The sequence below is a fragment of the Eubalaena glacialis genome, chromosome 14 (genome assembly GCF_028564815.1).
Source record: "Eubalaena glacialis isolate mEubGla1 chromosome 14, mEubGla1.1.hap2.+ XY, whole genome shotgun sequence".
In the NCBI taxonomy this organism is placed as follows: domain Eukaryota; kingdom Metazoa; phylum Chordata; class Mammalia; order Artiodactyla; family Balaenidae; genus Eubalaena; species Eubalaena glacialis.
This window is the reverse complement of record NC_083729.1, coordinates 88,863,737-88,890,938: the sequence shown is the minus strand read 5'-3', so window position 1 is coordinate 88,890,938 and position 27,202 is coordinate 88,863,737. Positions and strand designations below refer to the sequence as shown.

General features: G+C 48.1%; 1 protein-coding gene across 43 annotated transcripts in view; it reads right to left on the bottom strand.

Annotated features, from left to right (window-relative positions):
* MAP4K4 (mitogen-activated protein kinase kinase kinase kinase 4) overlaps positions 1–27,202 on the bottom strand; it is a 169,713-nt gene that overhangs the window by 21,407 nt on the left and 121,104 nt on the right. For 4 of the 43 annotated variants that reach the window (XM_061210812.1, XM_061210815.1, XM_061210821.1 and 1 more), the window contains exons 10-20: positions 24,712–24,887; positions 23,399–23,471; positions 21,628–21,838; positions 10,147–10,308; positions 7,806–7,892; positions 7,091–7,282; positions 6,107–6,268; positions 3,625–3,858; positions 2,579–2,685; positions 1,080–1,231; positions 55–152 (exon numbers count right to left, since the gene is read on the bottom strand). In XM_061210812.1, coding sequence (XP_061066795.1) covers positions 55–152; positions 1,080–1,231; positions 2,579–2,685; positions 3,625–3,858; positions 6,107–6,268; positions 7,091–7,282; positions 7,806–7,892; positions 10,147–10,308; positions 21,628–21,838; positions 23,399–23,471; positions 24,712–24,887 — 1,654 coding nt within the window. The remainder of the gene's footprint in view (positions 1–54; positions 153–1,079; positions 1,232–2,578; positions 2,686–3,624; positions 3,859–6,106; positions 6,269–7,090; positions 7,283–7,805; positions 7,893–10,146; positions 10,309–21,627; positions 21,839–23,398; positions 23,472–24,711; positions 24,888–27,202) is intronic. The other 39 variants (XM_061210818.1, XM_061210838.1, XM_061210842.1 and 36 more) reach the window with 14 other exon arrangements.

Below are 27,202 nucleotides of genomic sequence, written 5' to 3'. Positions count from 1 at the left end.
GAAAGATCTCACTCGAGCCTGAAATGAGTAAAATGGATTTTGTGCAATTCTTACAGCGGGCTTGAGAGGTCTAAAAACTTCCTTTTTATCTTCAGGCTTTTTTGCTGCATTTTCAAGGCGCTGAGATGGCGAGCCCTCAGATTTGGATGATGCTGTGAAGTTCAGAGACAAGAAAGGCCGAGTCATGTAAACATCTGAGTGTGGGCCACGAAGCCACCCAGCCCCCTGGCCCCCCGTCCTCTCCCCTCATTAGCCTCGCTCACAGCAAGGTCTCCACGCGCTGGTCTGAACCCCGGGGTTTGTGACTCCTTCCCAAGAACCCTCAACTGTCACGCTGCACTAACACGTGTTCACAACTCCTTGTTACGTTACATCAATAACACAGTAGAAGGAATTTCCGCTCATCTATTCTTATGAGTAGGTTAAGACAGCCAATATTGATGACAATACTGATGGAGTTTAGGCTCAGAAGAGTAGGTTCAAGTCTCAGCTTGGACATCTAGCTAATCACCTTGGACGGGTTACGTAAACTCACTAAACTGCAGTTACTTGAATCTATAAAACGGAGACACAATATATATCCACCTCCTGGGATTACTGTACGGATTAAATGAGACACCGCACGGACAGTGCTCGCATGTGTAAGCTCTCAAAACCTCACTCTTTACTATTAAAAGTATGACGACTATTACTAGTGTCACTAGCAAACCTACACTGATACACTGTTTTGTATTCATAATATGCAGCTGTGAAAGATCACAGGTCTTTTCCATGATTGAAAAGGATTTCCAAAATACAGTCAACCCTTGAACAACACGGGCTGGAATTTCGAAGGTCCACTCACGCGTGGATTTTTTTCAACAGTAAATAATTCCGTACTACAGGATCCACAGCTGGTTGGATCTGTGGGTGTGCAACCACGGATGCAGAGGAACCGTGGGTACAGAGGGTCGACTACAGATGAGGATTTTCAACTGGTGGGGGGTATCCCTAACCCCTGGGTGTTCAAGGGTCAACTGTACTGATTGGAGCCCGATACGGTGAACAGGCACAGGGAAAAGGAAAGGCAGGCATCCTACATCTCACTCTGAAGCGCTCCCCGGAGCCGCTCTGAGACCCAGGGTGGGAGCCGGGCTGGGATCCTGAGTTGCTGGACCCCGAGGAGCTGCCACTGCCGGGCCTGGGCACCAGCTTCTCCACTCTCTCCCACAGCAGCCTGGGCTCGATGCTGCTGTTGGAGAAGACGACGAGAACAGCTAATGCATTATCCCAAGACACAGGGTCAAATTATAAACACGCGCAACATGTCATTCGAACGCAGGGATAATGAGAAAATCAGCCTACCAACAGCATTTAACGTGAAATTCACCAAAAGTTATAGTGGCATTATTCACTGGTTTTATCTCAGATATCTTAACAAACCCAAAATGCTAAAAGACATTCTACCATTAGCAAACAAATCTTCTCTGGGTGTGAGAGGAAACGCTACTGTTTGGTCTAGAAGTGTCACTAGTTCTGTCTCAGCTACAAACTCAGTTTCTTACTATGAAAAATTCCACTTACATAATTACACACAAAATCAAATTACACACAAATTCCCAGTACCGACCACCACACCTCACAGCTCTCAAGAACTGACACTTAGGCAGCACACTCATTCTTTCGTGCTCTGGGCTGGAAATGTGACTGCACACGGGCCACGGTGTATCCCTGCCGTCGACACACCACAGCATGAGTTTTCTAGGTAAGAATTAACACACGGACTCGGGCGCGGGAGAACCCCGCAGCCCACCCTGACCACTGAAGGCTCAGAAAGCTCTCTCTCTGCAGCTTCTGGGCTGTCACTCATTCCACTTCCTCATGTTATACCGAGACACCAAGTACAGAGGTTCAGTGATGATCAGAGTACAAAACACTCAACACGACCGCTAAAACGGTGCTTGCTGGCTGACGGAACTGAGATGATGACAATACTCTACAGCTGAGAATACGGTCGCCACCAGCTACATGAGGTTATGGAGCACCTGAAATGTGGCTAGTGCAGCTAAGGAACTTAAGTTTTAATTTTATGTAATTTTAATTAACTTCAATTCAAATTTAAGTAGCCTCACGTGGCTAACAGCTACCATATAAAACAGGACGGCTCTAGAAACTGAAAATACTCTGTGGTTAATGCACGAGTTTATTGCCAACTCTGAGTCAACCACTCTCTCTCCTCCGTAGCCTGTGTGTGATTTCCGTACACTCCCAGAGCCCCCAGACATCCTTTGGATGACAAGCCCTCTCGGGTCACAGTTCCCTTAGAATCCCCCCTTCCCTGCTCCTCCGTCCTGTTACTCTCACTGAGGCAGGTAGTTTTCACCTTAAAACTGCTGCAATACACAGTCGGATTTAATCTCTCTTTTCACTACAGATCAATTTGATATCATTCATGTGAATGGACTTTACAGCATTTTCTTTATAAGCGGATCACCTCTTTGCCCCAGAACGTCCATGTTTATGAGCACTTTTATGCAAGCAGACGGTATAAGACTGCAGGACACTGTGTAGTAAATCTGTCCCTAAGCTTCGCTCTTACCTGGTGGAGTTTCTCTGACCTGCTTGGCTATTTTGCTGCCCACTGCCCTGCAGCGGGGAATCCCGACGGGACAGGACGGGGGACCGGGACGTCGTTCTCACAGGAACCTTTGGGTACAAAATACAGCAATTAAATTACTGAAAACATGAGGAGGAGAAGAAAAGACTACTCCCTACCAAACATGTCTCTAAGGCAGTCCTAGTTACCTTCGCCTTGCTATCACCGACCTACCCCCAATCCCTGATCCTTCTCTGCCCTCCAGTGATACAACAGAAGAGTAGTCCAAGCCGTCAAAGGCACTGGGACAACCTTTCTATGCTCCTAATCACATTTAAATAATGTTGGCACTGAAGCTTGGTGGCAGGGCACGTACAAAAGCATTTTACTGAGATAATGTGAGAATCAGGAAAACAAGCTCAAAGGAACCAAACAATGGCCTACAAATGGATCAGCAAGAAACAAAGAATGTAGGAAGCAAGAAAATACTCAGAGGAAGCAAATTCCAAGTGGAGGAAAAATAAGATGTGCCTTTTTGTTTAATTTCAGCATTAAGTAATTACCAAACCAAAAATTTTAAAAACATGAAATTTTAAAAAACACCCAAACAAAAACAAAACTCCCTCAATTAAAAAAAATCATTTTTTGAAACATTTATGTTAATTTTTTCCCTTATAGTACCTTTTCTGAAAATTTTGATATTAATTAACGGTGCAAAGTAATTGATAGCTTTTGTATAAACTTAACACGACAGCTGCTAAAACAAATTTTGATTCGGTCTGTTCTAAAAGCATACTCTTTATAGATGTACTCCTAAATTATTTTGGTACCTTGTGCTTAAGTACAGAGTCAGCGACAGCAATGAAAAGCTAACTGGCCGATGGCTGAACCTAACTGCCTCACTATGGAATTTTCTCCCCACCGTCAAAAGTTCCTCTGCCACTGCCCCTTAATTCTGGTGACATCACCACACCCTTCATTGAAATAAATAATTTTTTAAAAATAACAAACAGGCAAAAGAAGCACACATCTGTCTTCCTGCTTCTTACCCTTGGAGGCACCTCGTCACTGTCTGATCTAGACCAAGCCTTTTGGGCGGGGTCGGGCACCTCCGCCTTAGAGTCAGAACTCTGACTTAGCACCTCACTGCGGGAAGGTGGACATGGGTCCTGAGAGCGAAGATGGTGGTGTGCAAATTTGGGAGGAGAAGGGTCACTGAAGGAATGGGATCGCGAGACAGGGGAAACACTGTTCTTGAGAGATGCCAGGTGGGACCACTGTACCTTACAAGAAAACAAAACACAAAACATTCAATGCGTTCTGCAGAAAACGCTTTTCTGGTCAATACCAAATCCAAAGCGGGAGGCGGGGCAACGTACACGAGGCGGCTCAGGACTAGGTCAGCCAAGCGGTACAACAGTTACGCTTTAAGTGGAGAGGTGGTCTGGGGAGCACAGTATGTAGAAGAGAACAAAGGTACATTTACAAGGAAAACTCTTCATATCCAGACAAATGTTAGAGAGCAGTAAACGTGAAGATAAAAAAAAAAAAAAAAAAAAAGCCTCACAGCGCTCCTGTCTGAGGGGCAACGTGCGGCATGCATTTCTGCGTCAAAGCAGCGTGGACAGGCAGAGAGGCAGGAAACCGCAGGACGGACATCGCCACACGTGCAAACCTCTCTACCCACCCTCCCGTTACCTGGCAGGGCAAGACGTCTGACCAAGTAACAACAGAGCCACATGTTTACTGTGCAAAGACCAACCCCGCAGGTTTCGACAGATTATAAGAGTGTAACTTAAAACAGCCAGCTTTTCAAATACACCACCAATTTTCCTTCTTTCTCGTCCCAAGTCTTAAAACACGCCAACCCCACAGAACTCCACGTATCTTTGTACTAGTTAGGAAAAAAAAGAACTCTGATTTCTTTGTATCCTATTCAGCACTAGGATTCCCTAAATGGACTGCTGAGGCGGGTATTCCTTCTACCTGACAACTGAAGAAATACGACAATCCCTTGGCAGCTGAGTTCATCTGGCCACTTTTAAATTGGAAAAGCCATCTCTGAAACAATCTGCATTTTCTTGAAATTATACTTTTTGTTTTAAAATAACTGTTCAATGTTGAAATTTACATAATTCTAGCTATATATCTATTACATCATCACATTTAATAAAAACAGGAATTGGCTCAACCTTGCCAAGCGTTAAGATCCAGAATTAGTTCCGAAAGAATGTTTTCGTAAGTACAGCTTTCGGCCAAAAGCAACTTTAGATAGAAAAGGGACTCTTTTTCCTGGCCCTACGTTAATTAATCAGCAGTATAAAAAGCAGTCTACCTAATTCATGAACTCCTATTTTCTAAACTGTTAGTGGCCACATAAAGACTTTCTATTTACGGTAAGTATAACGTTCATCAAGCCTATTCTCCTAGGCCCCCTACCCCTCCCTTTCCCCCTTCATCCTGTCCCGCTTTCTTCTGCATCCTTCTTCTTTCCATTCCTCACTCTCTGGAGTTGCCCATTGGCTTGTGCGTCAGCTCTTCTGTGAATCAAGACGCTGCTGGTCTCACGTAAACACCAACCTCCCAACACCCGCCCCGCCGAGCTTAATCCTGGGTCTTCAGTTTACTGTAAAACTGCTCCATACCAAGGATCTTTATGGTAAAGTGCATTCAAGTCCTCATCCGGGTTTGTGTGAACGCCACCGCTACCTCTACCGTCCCCCAACACATGCAAACATCAGTGACAGGTAAACTCGGGCTCAAGGACTTGTGCCCAGTACTCCGGATGACACGGCTGCAGGGAGCAAAATGCCTGAAAGTCAATGATTTTCAGCAAGAGTGGGAACCAGCGTTTTAAGGATCTCTGAGATCTCTGACATGGGTCATCTCTGCTGTCTGCTCTCTCCGCCAGACAGCACGGAGGTCCCCCACCTGGGTGAGGCCGAACGCTGAGGCCGACCCAGTGGCCTCTATCCTGACCTACTTGAGGAAAACCCAGACCCAACCCACCGGGCCGTAACCTTTTTTGGATGTTGAACCTTGTGAGAATCTGATAAAAGGCCCTTTTCCCAAAAATATATGTACATTTGGACAAATCAAAAAAATTCTACGTGGAATTTCAGGGCTGCCCACTCGTAGAACTGGCTGGGAGCCAAGGACCCCAGGTTAAGAAAAAGTCTCCCTCTATGTACTTATGACACTAACTTTCTAAAAACTAAACTGAAAAGTCTTTGTATTTGAGTAAGGAGGCACTTGTTTACGAACATCTGAGTCAGGGAAGGCAAAAAGTTAGACAGAAAGAAGAAATCACTGAATCCAGATATTCTTAATAAGTACAACAACAATCTTTAAAAAGAAAATCCTGTTTTTCCCTATCAACTGAGGCTACGTCCTCTTTAGTCTAAACTCCCTCTGCTACTCTCTTGTCTCTCTAAATGCGGTAACAAACCAAACTGAGCAGTTCAAGCAGGCTGGTGGCTCAGTGAGCCTCTGTGTGCGTCTCCTTGACCCATAGCCAACTGGCCGTTCTACCTGTGGCTCGGCTGGTCTCTGCAGGGCAGGGTGCACAGACTCGGAGTTGCCATTGGAAAAAGACTCTGATCTGGAAGGCACTGGTGGCTCCAATACTCTGCCTGTCTGCTTAGACTGGGCTTCAGGGGAGCTGTGGTTAGTTTTCCTAAATCTATCTTCCACCTGCGTCAGAGAATTAGAAGACATAACTCAGGGTTAGTAGAAAAAAGCAGAGATACCGAAGAAAGCCTGAAAGTGGAAGGAGTCTAAAAGGAAATCTTCTGTTTTCTTCAACTACAAGAAAAGAGAGGAGGCATATAACACTGGACTAGGGTCTGATGCAGAATACGGAATATTCACGAAGATAAAAATTGAGAGAGGCAGCCTTTAAAATCTCCCCCGGCAAGAAGTCTAGGATTGCACGTGAAGATAAACTAGGAAAAGAATTAATCTGTCGCAACCAACTAAACACACGGATTAAAAGAGTGTCACCAGGAATCTAACACACGTTTCATTCCACGAAACATAAAGGCAGTGCAGAACAAGCAGGACACGTGCTCCTAGAACGTGCCGTGTGAGGGCCGGCACGGCGGGAGGACGCCCCCGCCCGGGCCAGCATCCCGCGCTCTGCAGCCTGCCCAGTCCACCCTGCCAGGGTCCGAGGCGCGGTCCTGTTTTGTCGCATCCTCACTGGGAAGCTCTGGGAGCCCAGACGCCCCAGTTCAGTAGCAAACCCTGATCACCGAAAAGCCAGTGAATCGGGCCCAGGCAGGCTTCGTCCTCGCGGCAGTTTTGGAAAAACAGATGACAGGCCGCCCTGCCCCTCATTTACAGTATAAAGAAAACGCTGCCACACAGCCTCCTCTCTTTCCGTCTCTTGGTCAGCGTCCAGGTCCCCTGAGATCAAAGCTCTGAGGCGCTCCGCTCCCCTCTAGACGAACACTAAGCAGAGAAGAGGCCCCTCCCTGTCCCCTGGGAGCGCGCACGGCACGGCGGGGCCCGTACCTCGCGGGCCCGGTCGGCGGGCTCGTGCTGGGCCTTGGGCTCGGCGCCGTGCAGGCCGGCCTTGCTCCTGTCGGGCGGCGGGGGCCTCCGGGGCTCATGCTGTAGAGACAGGAGATAGGCTTGTTCCTGCTGCAGCTGCCTCTGGAGCCGCTCTGTCTGCCGGTGCTCCTCCAGCTCCCGCCAGCGGCACTCCTTGGGGGGAGAGGGACACTCAGTCCGGGGCCCGGCGCCCGCCTCGCCCCGGCTCACTTCTCCCCGACACAGTGCTCACTGACGCTTGTTTCGTGACAGAGCACAACGGCCGGGATGTGAAACGGCAGGTTACCTGTGGGAAAATCTGACAGCTTGTCGCTAAGCATACTGTCACTGGACAGAGTAAGAGAGAACCCAAGGAAACGCTGGTCTCGGCGGTTTCAAAGGACACTTGGATACTCTAGGTACAGGTCCTACGGCATGCGCCTTGAACCGCCAGCTCTTGGCATTCTAGCCTGTTCACCGAATGCCAGGTGCTGTGCAAAACCCCGTCTATCTACCAAACGAGAACAGTTAACTCAGCAACGGGAGAGATAAACAGAAGCCGCCTGGACGTGTGCCCGAAGCAGCTTGACCCCCAGGGGGCGTGGCCACGAGAGCCCGGCGGCCCCGCCCGGCGCGGGCGGCCCTAGCTACGGGGCGGGGCGGGGCGGGGCGGGGCGGGGCCCGCGCGGGGCGTTACCAGTAGCATGGCCTGCTCCTGGAGAAGCTGCTGCTGAAGGAGCTCCAGGTGCCGCTGCTCCTCTTCCAGCTGCCGCCTGATGTACTCCTGTCACACAGAGATCAGCCGGCCGTCAGCGGGCCCCCAGGGGAGGCGCCAGAACCGCCTGCTGGGGCGCCCAGACCATCCGCCCCCATCATCTGGGGTGATCCACTCAGCGATCAATGGCTACGACAAGCCTATCACCGAGGACTTTCCCCAGAACTTCGAATTAGTCTCTAAGATCTGAAGAGTCTAATAAATGATGACACGCACTCAGCGATGGGGTGTGTGTGTGTGTGTGTGTGTGTGTCTATGAGAGAGAGAAAAGGAGAGAGAGAGGGAGAGACAGAGAGAGAGAGAAAGGGGAGGCAGGGGGTGAGGTGACGCGTTTTCAACGGGAAGAGAACGATAAACCTCTGTAACAACGAAAACACATCCAAAGGACGTTACATAAAGAGGAAAAACCCAACCTTGAAGGGGCATGCATATCTGATGGGCTGGAGACCTTGATCTACGACAACAGATTAGTCTCTAGCAAGCCCGTATCAAGAATATTCTCTCCCAACTCAGGATTTTTTGGGAGGCTCAAGTATGAAATAGGCATGAAATCACTTCAAAAAGTACGAACATTTTACAAATAAAAGACATCTCCTTCCTTTTCAACAGGGGAAAAAGCTCACTACTCTGGAAGAGGAGTAAATTGAGGGGTCTGGGAGGAGCAATTTTATTTTGAAATTCAGATTATTTATTTACAGTGTCGACCACCAACTGAGGTGCACACCTTAAGATAAAAGCAGTCATACATCTGGGCCAAACAGGAGTTTTAGTTAACCACTCGCCCTGGCAGAGAGAATGCTGGGCAGAAATCATGACAAATTTCCTCAGGAACTTTTTTTCTTACAAAGCAAATTTAGCCCAAAAACGCCAATCTGGGGTAAAGTGTATCCACAGGGCCACTGGCAAAGGCCCCCTGGTTCCAACCCAGGCTCCAGTCCCGGGCCTGGAAGCCCCGCCCCGCCAGGCTGGCCAAGAGCCGCTCCAACCCCGACGACTGAGAGGACGCCGACTCCCAGCTCCCCTCTTCCCCGAGCCAGACAGAGCTGAACCACAGCTGCAAGCTCAGGTCACTATATCACTGGTTTTCTGCCTTCACATCACAGGGACAACCAGACAATGACAGATGTACACAAACACGCACATTCATGCAGAAATGACAGGTTCCTACAGCACGGCTGACACGGGGAGTATTTTGGAATAAAACTGACTTTTGATGCTATTTTTGTAAAAGAAGAGGTGAAGAATACTTGCTATACACAAAAGCCAAAGACTCCATTAGAACACTGAAGGTTAGTATTACATTCACACCCTCTTCTCCCAATCAAGTTCGGAGAATTAACCCTCCGAGACTTAACTGTTTCAAGTTTATATGTTTTCTCCTCTTTGTAGTCCCCAAGTATAAATCAGAACATGAAAACTAAACTAAATGCACCACAGTTAACAGGCCAACAACGTCAGTAAAGTAAGAGATCAAGAGAATCACTTAAATGTCAACAGAAAAATAGTATGTAGACCCAACACCGGGAAAACCCGAGGCAAGGGAGGGTAGCTGAATAATCAAATTTGGAAGCTAATACCATTGTTTACAAGCATTTTAAGTATGAACTTCAGCTATCATTTAAATTGGTCCCCCTTCATATATTTTTTCCTTGTTCAAAGCTCATGACAAAGACTGATCAATTCAAAGACATGAACGGCAGAGAGGCTATGATGGGATTCACGCGGACAACGCAGACAACAAAAAGCACAATTTCTGCTTGCACAGGTGGTTCGGGAATCAGACTCCTAAAGGCAACTTTATCTGACGTTAATAACATGCTGCAAGTGTCACTAAAATCTGATCGCTTTTGGCTAATGTTATCAGCTGTTCTAACGTCACGTATGGACATACTGAATTATATGCAAATATATCTTAAAATATTCAGTTAGTCACTGGATACTTCAAACACTTCTCATAGGAAGTGTCCTACAGTTGGTTTCACATTTCATTAGACACATTCGGAAATCCTTCAGGCATCATACTAGTGGAGGCCACCCTGCTGGTTTCAAGAGGTTTCTAAAGTGTAATGATTTCTGTATCTGTTGGTAAAGACAAGAGATTCAATGTATCGAAGGGAATATGCTTCCAACTGTGTTTCTGCATTTTCAGACTGAAGTCGTGAACACGCGTGCACACGCGTGTGTGCTTCTGGCCCCGAATCCCCCGGCTCTGCGAAGCGACAGACCTCCAAAGTCCCGGCCGGCACGCCCCCTGAGGACTGACCTGCTCCCTCTCAACCCTCCTCCTCTCCTCCTCCGCCCGCCTCCGCTCCTCCTCTTCCTTCCGCCGTCTCTCCAGCTCCTCCAGCCGCCTCTTCTCCTCCTGTTCTCGCCTCCGCTGCTCACGTTCCTGCTGCCTTCTGGCTTCCCGCTCTCTCCTTTGTTGCTGCGGAAGTAAAGCAACCCAGTCAGCAGACTCTCCAGCCATGGCACGGCACGCAGGGTGGTCTGCTGACCAGGTACGGGGAGAGGCCAAGAGGGAGAGCTCGGGGACCCCACCCGCACCGGCCAACTCTTCCCACACTGCCCCTCCGCTCACATACACCAGCTTCCTTGTAAGTACCAGTCAGAGTTGGGTTTCACTGGATATCAGTTATTCCCCGTTCTTCGCTGAACCACAGCAGGGAGGGGACAGGGAATTCTGTATCCTTGAGTATCACTAACAAGGCTACCCCGGGCCCTTAAGTCAGAAGAAAAAGAAGAGAAATGAATACAGGAGAACAGAAATAGGGCAGAGAAAGGAGAGAAATACTTAAACGAGGAAAAAAGAAGCACACATCAGGGAGAGAAGAAGTGACACCAACGAGAATAAGAGATGCTATTATTATTACCATGAATATAAAAACTGCCACGAGCACAAGCTCACTCTGTATCTCGCATGGTGCTAAGTATCTGATAGTCTTCCTTCCATGTCCTTTACCTAATACAGTTCTCATGACAAACCTAGGGAGCACTTCACTCCTACTCCACAGAGGAGGAAACGGATTCAAGAAGAGAGAAGTGACTTGTCCGCAGTCGCCTGGGTGGTAAGCCCCCCGGTCGAGGGCCACTGTGCCTCCCACCGTTTCAGACAGCATCCTGCATCCCATCAGCAAGTGCAGAAGGCGCTACTGAGTCGCCAGACCCGCTCCGACAGCCTTTCCTGACGCAGACCATCTGTCAACCCCTCGGTACCTGGCAGCCTGACCCTGGGCACACGTCTGGTCCCTTCTCATCCAGCCCCAGACATCTATCTGTCAGTAAAGCACTGCCACCGCGCAGAGTATAAATCAACCAACTCCTCCCACAAATGTGCAGGGGGCTGGCCTGCAAAGTGATGCAGCCACTTCGCAGCCCCCCTGGGATGGAGAGGTGCCCCATCTCCGCACAGCGGCCACCGGCCGCAGACTGCTACTCAGCACCTGAAATGTGCCCAGCACGTGAGGGAGGAACTGAGTTTTTCATTTTATTTTACTGAAGTTAATTTACATTTAAATAGTCGCTAGCACAGCTCTAGAACCACAACCACAAGAGAGGACGGCAGGTGGAGACGAACAATTCCCCTCAAAGTCAGTCAGACAAAAGGAAAACAGAAGAGAGAAGAAAGGCAACCAGTGTCAACACCTCAAAACTCCCCCTTAGCTTTTCAAGCCAATCAGATTCAAGCGAACCGGTCAGAAGAAGCTAAGAATATCATACACTGAATTTTACCACCTTCAGGTAACGACATGACTTGCTTATGAGCCAAGGTCTCACAAGCAGTGAACTGTCAGAGGACCGTCCCCCTCGGAAAGGTTTGGGCTTTCCCTTTCCCTCCCCACCTCCCGGGGGAGATGATATGTTTGCCAGCAGGCTCTACAGGCCAGCAAGGCAACCGGAGTTGAGGGTAAAAAACAAAAAACACACCCAGAACTTTTATGTTCTTATACTCCCAGCTCATTCTTCAAGATAGCTACTTTTGCACATTTCATAATGTACGTATCAGTACTATACAAAATTACTAGATATGTCTCCATCAGATACATGCTCAATTTTTTTTTTTACTGATGGAATGCAAGATTCAAAACCTTTCCGGGCTGCTGCACTGCGCTAAACAACGCCATGTGACCACAGACAGCACCGCAACAGCCTCAGAGATGCACCCGCTGCCCTGTTCTTACAGACCACACAGGCTACCAAAATTCTTTAATTTTTAGGAACGATGCTGAAGGAAAGGTGCCACTTAGCCCCGTGGGATCACAAAACAAAAAGAAAAGCCGTGGCTTCACTTGCTTTCTCCTCTCCTGTGATTTACAGAATCTTGAAAAATTCTTTAGTTCAAAAAAAGCAGAGCCGATGCCTTGGCTGGTATCAGCAAGGACTCTTCCAGAAAGAGCCAGACAAGGAGAAAAACTGCAGTGAGAGTCCTGGAAGCTGCCACGCTGCCTTGGAAGCAGGGCTGCACTCTGGCCACCACACAGCCGTTAAGTCCAGATGCGGGCAAGTGTCCACCTCACACCAGCCTCGAGGTTCAAATTTCTGTCTCCAGAGAAGACAACGGGAGATCGCAAAGGAAGAGCAGAGGCGGGGAGTGAAGCAGCACGGGAGCCGGCTTCCCACACGCCGGCCCCTCACCAGCAACTACAGCTGCCTCCGCCTACCGAGGGCAGGGCCGACCCTGGTCCAGCCCATGCCCAGGAGCCTTCTCAGCTCACCCCCTGCCTCGCACCCCTGAGCTGTGGTCACCCGGAGTCCCGGCGAGTGGCGGGACCCCGTGCACGTCCTCTGGCCTCAGTGAAAGCACTCGTTCTCATACCAGGCAGGAAGCTCCAACGTGGTGAAATGTGCAGAATCCATTTCTGGGGGTTATTTCCAACTACACTGAGGGCAGGGCTCCCAGGCCGGTGGGAAATCTTGACTTCATCTAACTAAATGCTACTAAGAATTTTTAATTTTCAATTTTAAATGCCCTTACAAGTAGCCTTTTCCATTTTCATTTGTGTTTAAAATTTTTTAATCAAGGTACCAGACTTTAAATTAACCATCCTCAAGCCATAAGACATACATCTTTGTTAACAACCTTTCTTTTATTTATTAACATTTGCTATGCTGCCGCCCCATGATCATTTATATCTAAAATGCCATGTGCCATTTTGATTGTTGTTAACTAGTGGCTACCTGGAGAAAAAAAATCTGAGGCCAATTTAAAAAATTTTAAAGAATAAAATTTATATTTAAAAGAGTAAATAAATCTATGTTATTTTGTCCAAAATACATACATACATATATAAATAGTAAAAAATTGCCTTATTCTTGCTTGTTTGTTTGCCTGTTTTTTTATGGGTCCATCATAGCATCATCTGTAAAGTCTACACCATAAGACTCCTTTCCATATGGTCAAATGGGTCAGGTATTCTTTCTTTATTCTAGAGATTAACCCTCTCACAGCCCTTTCTTCTCCTGGGCCAACCTAGACAGGCTGCTCTCCAGGCATCCCATCCTTCTGCCCACCTGCTTCCTAGGAATGCTTCTGGACCCTCTCCTGTACAGGATCCCCTGTCAACTTCTCTCTTATTTGCTGGAACACATCCTCTAGTAGTTTCTTGAGGAAGCGTGAAGACAAGTAGAAGACTTGAGCGACTCTGTAAGTCACAAAAGCTCTGCTCCCATGCTGTGCATATGCTTCTGGCTGGAGGCACTCATTTCCTTTCAGAGTTGCAAAAGCACTGGTGTGTCACCTTCTACTTCCTGATGTTGCTCTGGAGAATCTGAGCCCATTAGGATCCTTGACACGTAGTACCACCCACACCCACACCCCTCTATCTGCTCCCCTGACAGCAGCTTTTACGATCCTCTTTTCATCCTTGAGTTTCTAAAATTTCAAGATGATGTATGTGCCTCTGAATGGCGTCTTTTCTCATTCACTGGGCTGGGTACTCAGTAAGCCTTTCAATTCAGAAATTATTTCTTAGTTCTGGAAACTTCTCTTGAATTCTTGCTGCATGTTCTCCCTCTGGTATTCACTTCCTGGACCATTTGTTAAATGGGAGTCAAACCACCTGGATTGATTCTGTTTTTCTTCTGTACTAGTTCCCCTAAACTTATGTTCTCTCCCCACTTTCTGGGAGTTTGAATTTATTAAAAATTTAAAAAAAAAATTATTTATTTTCTGAATAGTCTTGTTTCATGATTTTTATATCTTCTCTCTGTAAGGATATTAAGATTTCTGTGCATGTGTATATGTATGTGTGTGAGATATTTTCTCTGTTCCCTACATTGTCTCTATTTCCTTCAAGCTCCTTTTTCTATGTGTCTTGGAATCTTTCAAGTTAAAGATTTTTCTGTGTCCTCTATCTTGGGCCATCTACTGACATGCAAGGCAGTGAAAAGCAAACCGTCAAGCTGTGGCTGTGAAGCTTCCAAGTTAGGTGACTGTGAGGCAGCGTGACCTCTTCCCTTGGGCGGGTCAGTCTCTGAAGAGAGGGATCTGTGCAGTATTGAGTCCTCAGGTGAGGAGAGGGTGTAGTGGACGGGGGCGCCTGGAACGGGCGTGGCACCAGCGGATGGGCTCCAGGCGAGGCGGGTGCGCTTGCCGTCACGCTCATCAGCACTTAGCCCTTCACGGATGCCCTTGTCTCAGCCTCCCTCTCCGCGGCCTCAGTTGTGCCTGAATCTCCGCTGCTCGCCTGCTCCAGGTGGCAGGTGTCGGCTGAGAAAGGGGAGCACAGCAGCCTGGCTGCCTGGGGTGAGGGCCCACTGTGCATATACACCTGCTTCTGGCCCCCTCGTCACCTCCCACGTTGGACTCTCTTCCAGCGCTGGCAGCATCAACCTTCCCACGGCCTACGCTCTACCACACACTCACGTCCACAACTGGGTTTCCATTCTTGTTCTCCTTGTTTAGGCCATCTTCAGTTCTTTGCAGTCACTGCACTGGGATTTCTCAATGAAAGTGTGGTAAACACCAAGTTGTTTCTGTTCAACTCTTTACCAAAGTCGATAAAATAAAGTTACTGTGTAATTACTTAATTAAAATAATCTAAAATTATTACAGTAAATTTAATTCAAAATGCACGTCTTAAAATAACAGTAAGCAAACACCTTACAAACAGGGACAGGCTACAACTAACGATCTCAATTGTCAAGTGAAAGCCTCTGAAAGGCTTTTTCTTCCTTGGTCCTGTGGAAGTATCATACTCTTGGTTACCAGATCAACACACAAACAAAGACTATAAGCTCCTTAAAAGTAGGGACCGTGTTTCGCTCATCTCCACCCCGCTCCCTGTAAATATCCAAGATGCCGTGATTTTCTAACATTTAGCATCTAGAGTAAGACTAAAGAATCCATCCATATCTCCAGGTCCTACAAAATGCAACCAAATCATAAAGCCATCTTTTCAGGATCACCTAGTAAGTGCACATCGTGCTTGAATAGTCATTGTTAATCTGCATAGAGCCTCACACTTTACACATGCTTTGTGCCTCAGGATGTTCTACCAGGCCCTTTAAGGTGGTTCTGGAACTCAAATCAGAGATCTCAAGCCCAAAGGTTCACTGAAGAATGGCTGTAAGTTTACAGAACAAGTCCTTTCTTTCCAGAGATACACAAGGATACAAATGCTGATTCCCCCATTTGGGAAATATTCATGAAGCGCCATGGGTACACAAAGATGAACCAGACACAGCCCCTCTCCTCCAAGTCTTATAGGTAAGGTAAGTCCCACACTTTTAGAAAATCCACAAGACAACGTGGAACGTGGTAAATTTCCCTGGACTTGCCCACTCAGCAAGTCCTGGTCGGGAGACTGATGGCCAAGGCAAAGAACAATGTAGTTACCGAGTCCTCTTCCACATTATGCTGTAATATTTGAAGCTGTAAATCGGACCAAGAGCAAAAATTTAAACTCCAACCATACAAACCACTACAGTCAGAACAGGCCCTTAACTGGGGGATGTGTGTGTGTGTGTGTATTTGTGTGTGTTCGGGGGTAATTAAAGATTAAAGAAAGCCCTTAGTAAATACCTTAATAGATTACTAATGTGAAAAGCTGGCCTCTTGTAACAGAACTTCAAAAGAAAATGGTCAAAAATGAAACATATATACCATCAGCAATCAGCTAAGCAACATCAATCCACACTAGATTAACCTTCTGCCTGTGATTTCAAGCAACAAAACCCAGGAGACTCTAATGAACATGCCTGCTCAGGTTTACCCCATTAAGAGCAGTAAACATGATATAAATCCTTTGAAGCATTTTCAAACTGTCATTCTTATTTTCTTAAATCATTCTTTCTTTAAAAACAAAATCAAACAAACTGAAAAACTGCATGATGCTGTAAAGTGATTTCCAAATCTCTCAAATTATAGAGATTTCCTTATTACTTAAATGTTTCCAAGCATGCCTGAGTAAATATGTACTTTTCCAACTACGCTTTAATTACATTTAAGTTCTCTTTCTAGATTGGTATTTAAAAGCAATGCCTTCATCTCACAATTCGAACTTTTCTAAATAGGTCATGCTGATAATAGTGGGGTCCATTTACAGACACTCCACTGGACTTACGGGCTTTAACAGAAACTAAACTTTAATAAACAAATCTATTCTTCAGGTTCGACTATTTCCAAGAGCTTTGGAGGTCATGTGGCTGCACGTGTACCAGCAACCCTTGAGTTTGTTAAGTGCAAGTTCTGATGAACTTTAGTAGAGAAACTACTAAACTACTTTGCTTCTCCCCAAAGACAACTCTTCCCCATCTTTAGGCAACAAATAACATTTGCTGAATTAAAATAGCGCTTACAAAATTTAACTAGGGAAAAAACGCTAGACTGGGACGCCAAAAGAACATTTGAGAGCTGAGGACTTGAGAGGCGAGACAGCAGCCCCCTGGCAAAAGCAAGGCCCCCGTGCACAGCACGGTTGGAGCTGAGTGTGGAAGGCGCACCCTGTGCTCACACGCACTCGCCGTTAGACATGAGTGAGGCGCCCAGCAGGGGCCTCTGTGTGGGCCTCAGAGGGGTGAAGCGGGTCCCCGCACTGTCCTTCTGAGATGTCACAGCCAAGAGACAACCACAGAGGCCTGCCACGGCTCGCTCCGTTTTTCTTAGAACGCTCCAGGCTTTCCTAGTGTTACAATTTAGCTTCAAGACGAATCCCACTTCACGCAAACGTTCTTCTCTCTCTCTTTTTTTTTTTAAAGGCATCGCACCTCCGCTGGGCCAGATGGGCTCATTTTAGAGGCGAAAGCTCTCCTGCAAGTGCGGAGACCAAAAGACAGCCAAGTGCGGCAATAAAAAAAGGAAGCAAGCGAAGCCTTCTGGTCAGGGCTCAAACATGGCTCCCCCTACAGAGGGGCTGACCTCCCCTGACTGAGCCTGCAGGTTTCTGTTCGGCATCCGCAGCAGCCTCCAGGGCCTCCACTAAGCCCGCCCATGAAAAACGCCCGCCATTTCTCCAAGGCCAACACAAACAGGCAGCCGAGGAGGGTAGGCTGCGAGGCATCGCCTGCGGGGCTGCGCTGCCCCGCCCCCCTCGCCCTGGGGCGGCACGTCCTGACTGGCGCGCCCACGCGCACGCGCACACGCGCACGCGCACACATACACACACACACACACACACACACACACACGCGCGCGCGCGCGCGCGCCCACACCTCCGCCGTGTTGAGCTCGCTGCACGTCTGCAGCGCGAAGCCTGGGGCTGATGTCAGACAAAATTTTTTCTCTTACTTTACTTTGTTTTACTTTGTTTTTAGTTTCTTCCACTTCCACCCACCTCTCTAAAACTGGGGTCATTATGGGGTCTGCAGAAACAAGAGAGACGAATGTAAGCATGCGTCCTCTTGGTAGAAGAAAAGCAGAGGGAGGAGTTGCTGGTCGCACACCCACACGCGCCCCTCTCTGCGGGAAGCGGAGACCCCAGAGCGCAGGGACTACGGCATCTCCGGGGCTGCAAACTCGGGCAGATCGCAAAGAAAAGGGATTATTGTTGTAAATACCTGCAGAAAAATTCTGACGGTGTGGAGTCTGGAACATCCTACCAGCAGTTCAAGAACAGAAAGGGAGACGCAAGCAGCAGAAAAGGGGACTTGGCCCTCTAAGTGAAGTCCTTGGCCGGGTTCGAAGTCTGCAGAGCACACAGTCATCTGCACAAACGGGTAAGATCGGGAACGCACAGGGAATTGCAGTTCTCCCTTTTTTCGTCTTTTGTTTTTAAGAAAAGGATAAGTTCTAACCTCAAATGAAAAGTTTTTGTCTCTTATCTGTAATAAAAAGATTATGCAGTTTTTTTTTAATGTGCTGTTGTTACAATAGTATCATAGGTTTGCTAAAAACAAATCTTCCCTAAGAAATGTTCTTTCTTTTTTTTTGAATAAAGTAGCACACCAAACCACAGACAAATGTATCTTGCTTTTACCAATAATTTGACAGTCTCCACGGGGTCAAAACTGAAAAATTATGAATTAGGACATAAGTGACTTCAATATGTAACAGGTTCAAAAACATATCCAAAGTACAGCAGCTAACAAAGTCACCTTAACTTAGACCACTAATGGGGTTTTCTCCAGGACGTCTTGTATAGTATTTCTATTAAACTTAGACGAGGAATGAGAAGATGTGATCATGTGTGGATGTCACAGGAATGGGAGGAGTAGGTAGTAGGTACCAAGGCAAGAGTCAATGAAAAAAAAGAGCACAAAACCATTAGGATAAAATGACAGTATGATGAAATAATCTTCACTTCTGCTCAAAAAAAAAGAAAAAAACAGAAAAAAAAAAAAAAGTAAGAATAGACTGGGAAAAAAAGCTGGCCAGGGTGGGGAAAAGAAATTAGCTAGAGGCAAAGCTCTACGTGATCCAAAGGTGTGATGATCCATCTACATATAAAAGGTAATAGAGTAATATTAAAACTTTTTGATAGAGGGAGATCATTATCACACGGGGCTCTGAATCTGGGTAACAAACTTAGAGTAAGCTGAGAAAACATCCAGAAGAGGAGGACAAGTGTGAGGGGCAGGAGAGGAGGGGACGAAACCACCAGTGTGAACTCAGCCGCATGAGCTCAGCACGCTCCCAGTTTCCTCCTGGGACCATCCAAAAGCAACAAGAAAAATCAGAAACATCATTTTCAGCAAAACTGGCAGACAGACTTGAAAATATCTACGAGGACTTCCAAGATCTCCAGTTGACACAGGAGGCAAAGAAGAGAAAGCAAGAGAAACAAAGCAGAGAGATCCCAGCAGCAGCAAATCTCAACGGGCACCAAGCAAGAGCGGAGGGTGTAGGTACCACATGGACTTCTTACAGATGAAGGGCCTACGAGGGGCAGACCGCTCCCCCTGCCTGCGGCGAGGCGAGGTTCTGAGACGGTAGGGGTTGCGGAGAAGCCCTTAGCCCCAGGACACCGGATCTGATGGCACTTTCAGAGAAAGGAACAGCTCCACTGTTTCCCTACAGCCTCGACTTTGGGACCATTTTTTTGCCAGTCGCTGACAGAAAGTTATCACCTTTCAGTTTTAAGCATCATTTATCTTATGAGTGAAGATGAACATCTTTATCTACTTTGTTAATAATAACAAAAGGAATCCCTATTCCTCATAACCTTTAATGCCAGTAAAGGGCTACAAATCATTTATGGCGCAAATATTCCCAAACCACTTCCTGGGGCCTTAATTACCAGGCTGACAAAATGGCGCTGGATCACCAAGAATCCAAATCAGTGGATTCTGTTCCTGCAAACGCCACCATTTCAGGACCCTGCTCCATCTTCCCTGATTAAGAGGTTAAAAAGGTGACTCTGAGTTTGAACTTTTACTGAGAAGCTGAAATTACAGGGCTAATTGAAGCCAGTAAAGTGCCACGTTCTCACTTAGCTGACAACCCTGATTCTCTAGCCTCTATTTAGCTGACAGAACAAATCGCTTTAAAACCTCAGTTCCTTTCCTTGAGCCATCGCTGGCCTAACCCCATAATCCTCACTCCCTATCGTGTCCAGAGCCTGGATGATGGACACCTATCTCACTGTCACTAGGCCTGAAAGCAGTTTCCAGGGCCTGTGTTAGAAAGGGGCTCCAGCTGACCCAGTCCTTGATCCTTCAAGTTATAAACCACCGAACTCCCCTGCATCACTGAGCTGAAGGAAGTATGGCCCAGGGTTAGAAAGGACCGTGGAGGATACTGCATAAAGAAGCAACTAGAAACAGCCAGAGCCTCAGAACTCAAGCACTCTCGTGTACTAAGTCCACACGGTCCAGGTACAGCCTGAAAACCCTCGGAACCACTCAAGCTTTCTGTTATGTTCAAAGAGCACCGAGTCTTAAAATACTAGAAGAGAGTTTGCAAGTAAACTGCAAAAAGTTACATAAATAGCAATGCTGCCCCTCCCACAGAGCAAGGTTGTGCCCTGTGTTTTCTTCCAAAGCGCTGGCCGAATACTTCCAGTCTCCTTAGTTAGACAGACACTGGTTTTCTAAACCAGGGCAAACTGTAAAGTTTCAGAATTCAGACTATAAACACACAAAACGAAGCAAAGATTCTCCCCACAAAATGTACCCTTAAGTAACTTGGGAAAAAGCATGTGTTGTCATTTAAATTAAACTCCACTGTACAGTATCAACACATGGCTTTACTGTTGTTTGGGGTTCTTTTTCTGGCATGAAGGATAAAGGTGAAACAATAAGATGTATGAATTAAATGGAAACAAACTACTATGAATGGGAAATCTGAAGCTGTGATATATATAGTAAAAGGCAATCAGGAAATGAAAAAAGACTCTTTTGAGCCCCAGGTGAAACATAGGGAAATAATGTCTTTGTGAATTAAAAATGAAAAAGCTGTGGGTAACCAGATTACCAACGTCGATAGTATTAATGAATTAAACGAGCAGGTGGGGGGCTTCCCTGGTGGCTGAGTGGTTAAGAATCCACCTGCTAGTGCAGGGGACACGGGTTCAAGCCCTGGTCCGGGAAGATCCCACATGCTGCGGAGCAACTAAGCCCATGCGCCACAACTACTGAGCCTGAGCTCTAGAGCCCGCGAGCCACAACTACTGAGCCCACAAGCCACAACTACTGAAGCCCGCGCGCCTAGAGCCCGTGCTCCACAGAAAGAGAAGTCATCACAATGAGAAGCCCGCGCACCGCAACGAAGAGCAACCCCCGCTCGCCGCAGCTAGAGAAAGCCCGCCCTCAGCAACGAAGACCCAACGCAGCCAAAAACAAAAACAAACAAAAACAACGAGCAGGTGGTACAAAATGTGTCCCCCGCCCCAACAAGTAACTAATCCCAGCACAACAGCTAGATTACAGAATAGCATTTGTATCATGCCCAATATAACTCTCTTCTTCATCCCTTCCTCTTAAATGTACCTAAAGTTAAGGAATTTGTAGACAAATGTTTTTCCTGTGTACATATGTTTTCAGAAAAACAGGTACACACCAGCTGGGACCCAGAGGCCAAGAGTGGAACGGAAACGAGGTCAAGGCCGAGCTGGCCAACTCAGACCAGCGCGTACGCGGCCTCCGCGGAGCCGGGGCGACGCCGCCTCTGGGCCCTGCATCCCGCACAAATAGGACGAGTGGCCGGGGGCAGCCCCCGAACTTCTGCAAGAGGGGAGCACACGTCTAGGGCCTCCCGGAGTGCGGGGCCCTGCCCGTCAGCGCGCGAGCGCCCCTTCCCTCCCGAGGCGGCCTCACGGGCCACGCCTGCGGACGGGGCGCGAGAGGCCCGAGCCGCGCGCCGCCGCCCCACCTCCTCCAGCCGCCGCCTCTGCTCCTTCTGCTGCTCGATGCGCTTCTGCCTCTCCGCCAGCAGCTGCCGCTTGTACTCCTCCTGCTCGCGGAGCTGCTGCTGCTGCAGAAGCTGCTGCCGCCTCAGGGCCTCCGAGCGCTCCTTGTTCTCCTGCTGCAGCCTCAGGAAGTCCCGGCGGAGCGTCGACTCGCCCGGCACGTTGACGATGGAGCTGCAGGGGGAAGCGGGGCTCTCAGGGGCGCGGGCTACGCCGCCTCCACGCCCGTCCTCCTCCGAGCTCCTCCCACCCGAGACCCAGCGAACGAACACACCCACGGGCACCTCCACGCCCGTCCTCCTCCGAGCTCCTCCCACCCTGAGACCCAGCGAACGAACACACCCACGGGCACGAGGAGCCCACGGTTCCGCAGCGTCGCCCCTTCTCTCACCTGCCTCGTAAATATCTTAAATCTCTGTCCTGGATGCTTGACAGGACATCTCTACGTGGGAGTCTCACATCAACTCAACTTGCGATGAAGAGCTGAAGCCACCTCCTTCCACCTGTCATCAGGCCCTCTGGGACCGCCTTACTTCCCACCGGGAACAGCAGCGTCACGTTCCGGGATTGCCCGGGCGGTAACACCAGCGTCATCCAGCACTGGCCGTCCCCTCACCTTCTCCACGTGGCCCACCGTGCCTTGTCCACTATCCCCTCCCATGCGCTCTACTTGCAGGGCCAGCAGCTGAGCCCAGGTGGGTCCCGAGGATGAGCCATCACACAGATAAAGTAGCGTCACTCCTAGGTGGTCTCCCGGCTGAGAGTCACTTCTCCACTTTCAAAACTCCCAGAACAAATGGCAAATCAATCTTCCTAAACTGCTTCTTTCGTTATATGGCGTCCCTAACCCAAAACAATTATATTGCTCCTGAAATCAGTTCAAATTACTCTGAAAATTTTAGTCTCAAATGGATTCAAATCTTTTATGTAACTATGGAGCTTTGTTCAATAAATTCTCTTCTCTCTTGATATGCTCTCTTCAAACGCCCATTCTCTGCACACAGGTCCCCACAGGTCTCTCAAACCACTGTCCCTACCCTCCTTTTGTCTAGCTAGTCAGCTACGTGTAGCTGCAGCATGAACAGCAGGCAGGCAAGACCATTACTGAAACTTTTAAATCCCCTCTTCCCTGATTAATGAGTCGCTGTGAGGTTCATGCTACCACATCTTCGCGCTCCTGCTTCACTGTACCTCGGGGAGCCAGAGATGACCAAAACGACTACAGAATGGATCAGGACAGAACGCACCGCAACAGAGGCGATGAAATGCCAATGACCACACTGGTGGGAAGAGCAAAACCAAGCAACCAACCAACCAACAGGTCTTGGGAAAGACTACAGTGTTTTCAAAGGGGGCCCTGCTGGCCCGTGAGCAGGAAATTGTGTGTGTGCAGGACTGCTTCATACGCTACAAGACGTTTTCCACCCACACCTGCTGGAGCAAGAAACGCCAGTGGCAAGCTCCCCTTCCCCAGGACCAGACACAACCTGCATGTTTCCAAATGACTGGGGGAAGGGGAAGCAACGCAGTCTCGGTAAAGAACCACCGGGTCAGAGGCTCCAGAGGTGGAGAATGTTTATAGGAGTCTTTGAAAGAACAGAAGAATGGAAGGTATTAAGGCACTTTCAAAGTAACTGACGACTCCTCCACACTACATGGGCATCTCCTGCAGCCCCGGCACCACCGAGGACCAGTGTCTCCATCAAGCAGGGACACGAGCAGCCCCGTCATTACCTGGGCTCCCCCTCCTGCTCAGGCACCTCCTCCTCCTCTTCCTCACTCCCGCTGTACTCGTACTCGGTTTCATCTGTAAAGAAAAGGACAGGATAAACGAGTCAGTTCACGAATCATGACACTGCGTGTACAGGTAAGCATCTCCGAGGGCACCACCACCAAATAAAAACCATCTATTCTTTGAGAAAATAATAACGTGTGTGAAGAACTTGGGGGGAGGAGGAGCGTGACACCAATTCCCACCGTGAATGGTGGTCGTCCCCTGGGCCAGCCCAATTTCCCCCGGGAGAGCAGATTCTCTTGTATTCGAGACAGTCCCTTGTGGGATGCACGGCTAAGCAGGGGCAGGGCTGTGAGAGGGGCTCCAGAGCCCTTGACACATAAGAAAAGTGGTCCTGGAGCATCAGTAAATTCACAAAGTCCACTCTGATGCCAAAACTCGAAAGAAAGAGATGAACTGCCCAAACTAAGGCAGTAAGGAATATATTTGGTTACTTTTAGCACTCGGGGATTGCCCTGAACTTGCTCTTTTTAGTTTCTTCTTTGGCCTTGAACTTTGAGTGTCAAAAAAATTCAGCAACGGGCTGCCTGTTATCCAGCGTTGTTCTGTAAAGTTACTGTTAAGAATTCACGGAACAGGAAGGTCAATGGGAGCCAGAGGCCTCAGAGAAGAAGGTTTAGAGAAGACGGTGGTGAAGCCTGGCCTGCACGTTGCTGGGCAGGAGGCACCGTTGAATCCAGGCAGGTGGACACAGAACACGTCAGGATAGGAAACCCAGACACTGGGGACCAAATGGAACCTTACGTAATTGGCAAAGCGAATGTTCATGTTGTGCAGTAAAGACAGAAAAGCAGTCAGGCCGACGGGGCCCAGGCTTGACCACACCACCCCCATAAAGTGTAGGAAGTCCTGGGGCTCTTGAGCAGGAGAGGAACGGGACAGCACATGGACGGTGATGTTCCCAACGGACGCTCTGAGCCCTGCCTGACGCAGACAGAACACAAGGTCCATAATGAAGTAAAGAGGCACAGCCACAAAGATGTGCCCCCGAGGAGGAGCGGGACGGCATCGAGTGCTGACTGGCCACAGTGCCCGCTACCCAGTGTCAGCCTGGCAATACACTGCACAGCGCCGGTCCCCTGTGCTGGAGCCAAGCTGCCCCCTCGGCCCGTCCCTGGGTGCAGGGCAGAGACAGACCACTCAAGCCCCGGCCAGGTGGGCACAAACGCGGGTGGGAAAGGAATAACCTATTCTGGTTGGCAAAAACCTAAAAAAAAGTTTTTTAAGATGAAAATAAAAACAGGTTTAATACCTTTCTCTCCTCTCTTCTTCCTGGTCCGGTCTATATGGTCCTTAAGCTGGATTCTAACCTGCCTTTCATTTGGCTGATCCCTTATAAAAGGATGTTTCAGAAGCTGCTCTGTGGAGGGCCGCTGCATGTAATTCTTCACCAGGCACCCTTCTATAAAACTAAAAAACTTCTTTGACCTAGAAGAGGAAGTAAAAAAGATCATCAAATTTCTACCACAAAGAGCAAAGCTCCAAAATATCAGTAACTTACAAGCTTGCAAACAGAGCAGGGCTTCAGAATTCACTGTGAACAACGCTGCAAAGGCACAGGGATAAAACAAGGAACAAAGCAGGGACCATGGGGCCCGGAGTATCACTTAAACACGGTTTAGGAGTCACACCATACACAGGGGGCCTCGGAGGCAGCTGGAGTTACTGCTGCTTTCTGATCGTGTAATCACGGGGTGGAGGAGGCAAGGGAGTAAAGGGAGGTCTTTGCTAACGTGAAGATGGCAGAGGAGAGATGGCGGGATCCTCAAAGACAAGGACAGACACAGCGTAAGAAAGGGAGCCGAGTAAGTGACTCGGGGCTTGATCCTGTCACTGTGACGTTTCCATCAGTTTCAGACTGGTTTACGTATCAGTTCTCTACGCTTAACGTTCAGAGGCAGAAATAATAGTGCTGAGGGGGGCAATGACCCTGCTGTTAACGTTTACCCCACCAGCCACTTTATTTTTGCCTGTTTCTCCATTTCTGGCTCACAGTGACCCCCTCCCTAGCCTTGGCTGACACACTCTCACCCACCCTGTCTTTCGAGACTCAGCTCAGACACCCTCCCGTCGGTAAGCCTTTCCTGGCAACACTGCACCCCGCCCTCCCCAGGTCAGGAGCCTTTCCTTTGGGGTTGTCTGCATGTAACACACTGCACACTTCACGTTTATGTTTCTGTCTCTCCTCCTGGTTTAAAACGGTACAGGTCAGGACTGGTTCCTACTTCTCCATTTGTCAGCAATGCCCAACTCTGAGCATGTAGACTACAATAGGTATGTAATAAATTTTTGTTGAATGAATGAGTTATTCAGTCTTTAAAAATGTGGTTGAGAAAATTAGTTCAGTCCTTTCCAGTTATTTCACTGCTTTCGAGAATCATTTGTATTGTCTTCTGTTTCTACTCAAACTTACTATTTTTTTTCAGTTCAACAAATATTTATGTGTCAACGACGTACATTTGTTTATGCTAGGCTCTGTAAGAGATACACATAGGAAGTAATGTATGTACACACAATAGCGGATGTATAATCAAACTGCGAGGAAGAAAAAAGAACTACTGCCGACAGTGGAGTGGGTCAGACATCAAGAAAAAGGAGGATTTCTGACATTCCAAAGATGGGAGAGAAAAGCCATTGCTCCAGAGTGACAGAAACCACATGAACAAGGTGGTAGAGTACTAGGGAAGAGTGAATTGTTTTCTGATACTAGTATGAAAAGTGGAAAAGGGTAAAAGAGATAGGTCAGGGTCAGCTCAGAGAAGGGCCCTAAAGTTGTGACTTTATTCTATGGTTAAGGAAGAATGCAGAAGATTCTACACAGCAGTGATGGAATGCTCTTAGCACAGAGATTCCCAAACCCCACTGCCCACAAAGATCATTGTGGGAGTTTATTAAAAATACAAATGCCTGGGTCACTCCTCAAACCTAAGAAACTAGAAACTTTGAGGTTGGAGCCCTAAGTTAAAAAATTCCAAAGGGATTCTCATGTGCCGGGTACAGATCAACATCTGAGAATCGATGATCTGCAATGTATTCTTGAAAGTCGATGCCCAGGTTCTGCTGAAAGAGAGTTCACTAATCATCTTTTAAAGGCCGCTTCTCCAAAAACAGTCGTGGAAATTTACATCTGGTGGACGGGAAGACAGCAACCGTAAAGGAAGAAGGACTTGATGTTTGTAACCCTCTCCCCACTCAGAACACCGGGGCAAAATGAGGCAGTGACATAAACTGCTGAGAATGCATCTGATCAAGCGCAGTTAGAGGAAGTGTGGTGGAAGAGCACAGGCAGAATCTACTGTCATCTACATCCGTCTCTTTATCTCACTGTACTATACACACGGCGGTTAATGCAAACCTGCAAGTCATGGACAGAACAATCAGAGTGGGGGCCGACTGACAAAACCGTGAAATACCCGAAGGTGGAGCATCAGCTCGCTTTAATAAAATCTGGCAGAGAAAAAGGAAGGGGAAAGTGAGCGTCGTTCAGTTCAGCATGAGCCGGATGAAGCGGTACCCAGCCCCGCAGCTTACTCCTTGGCGACATCTACTGTCCACATTTGCTTTCCCAGGGCTGGCCACCCATGGACGCCCCCGGTTATCATGCTTTAACACAGGAGAGACCAACCGGGGCTAAATCGTTGCAACCGTCCCACCTTAAAGAACCTCGCCAAGAACTGGTAAGTGGAACCAGACGACCTCAGTTCCCCAGAGCTGATTGTGGTGAAAGACGGGATAAAGGAGGA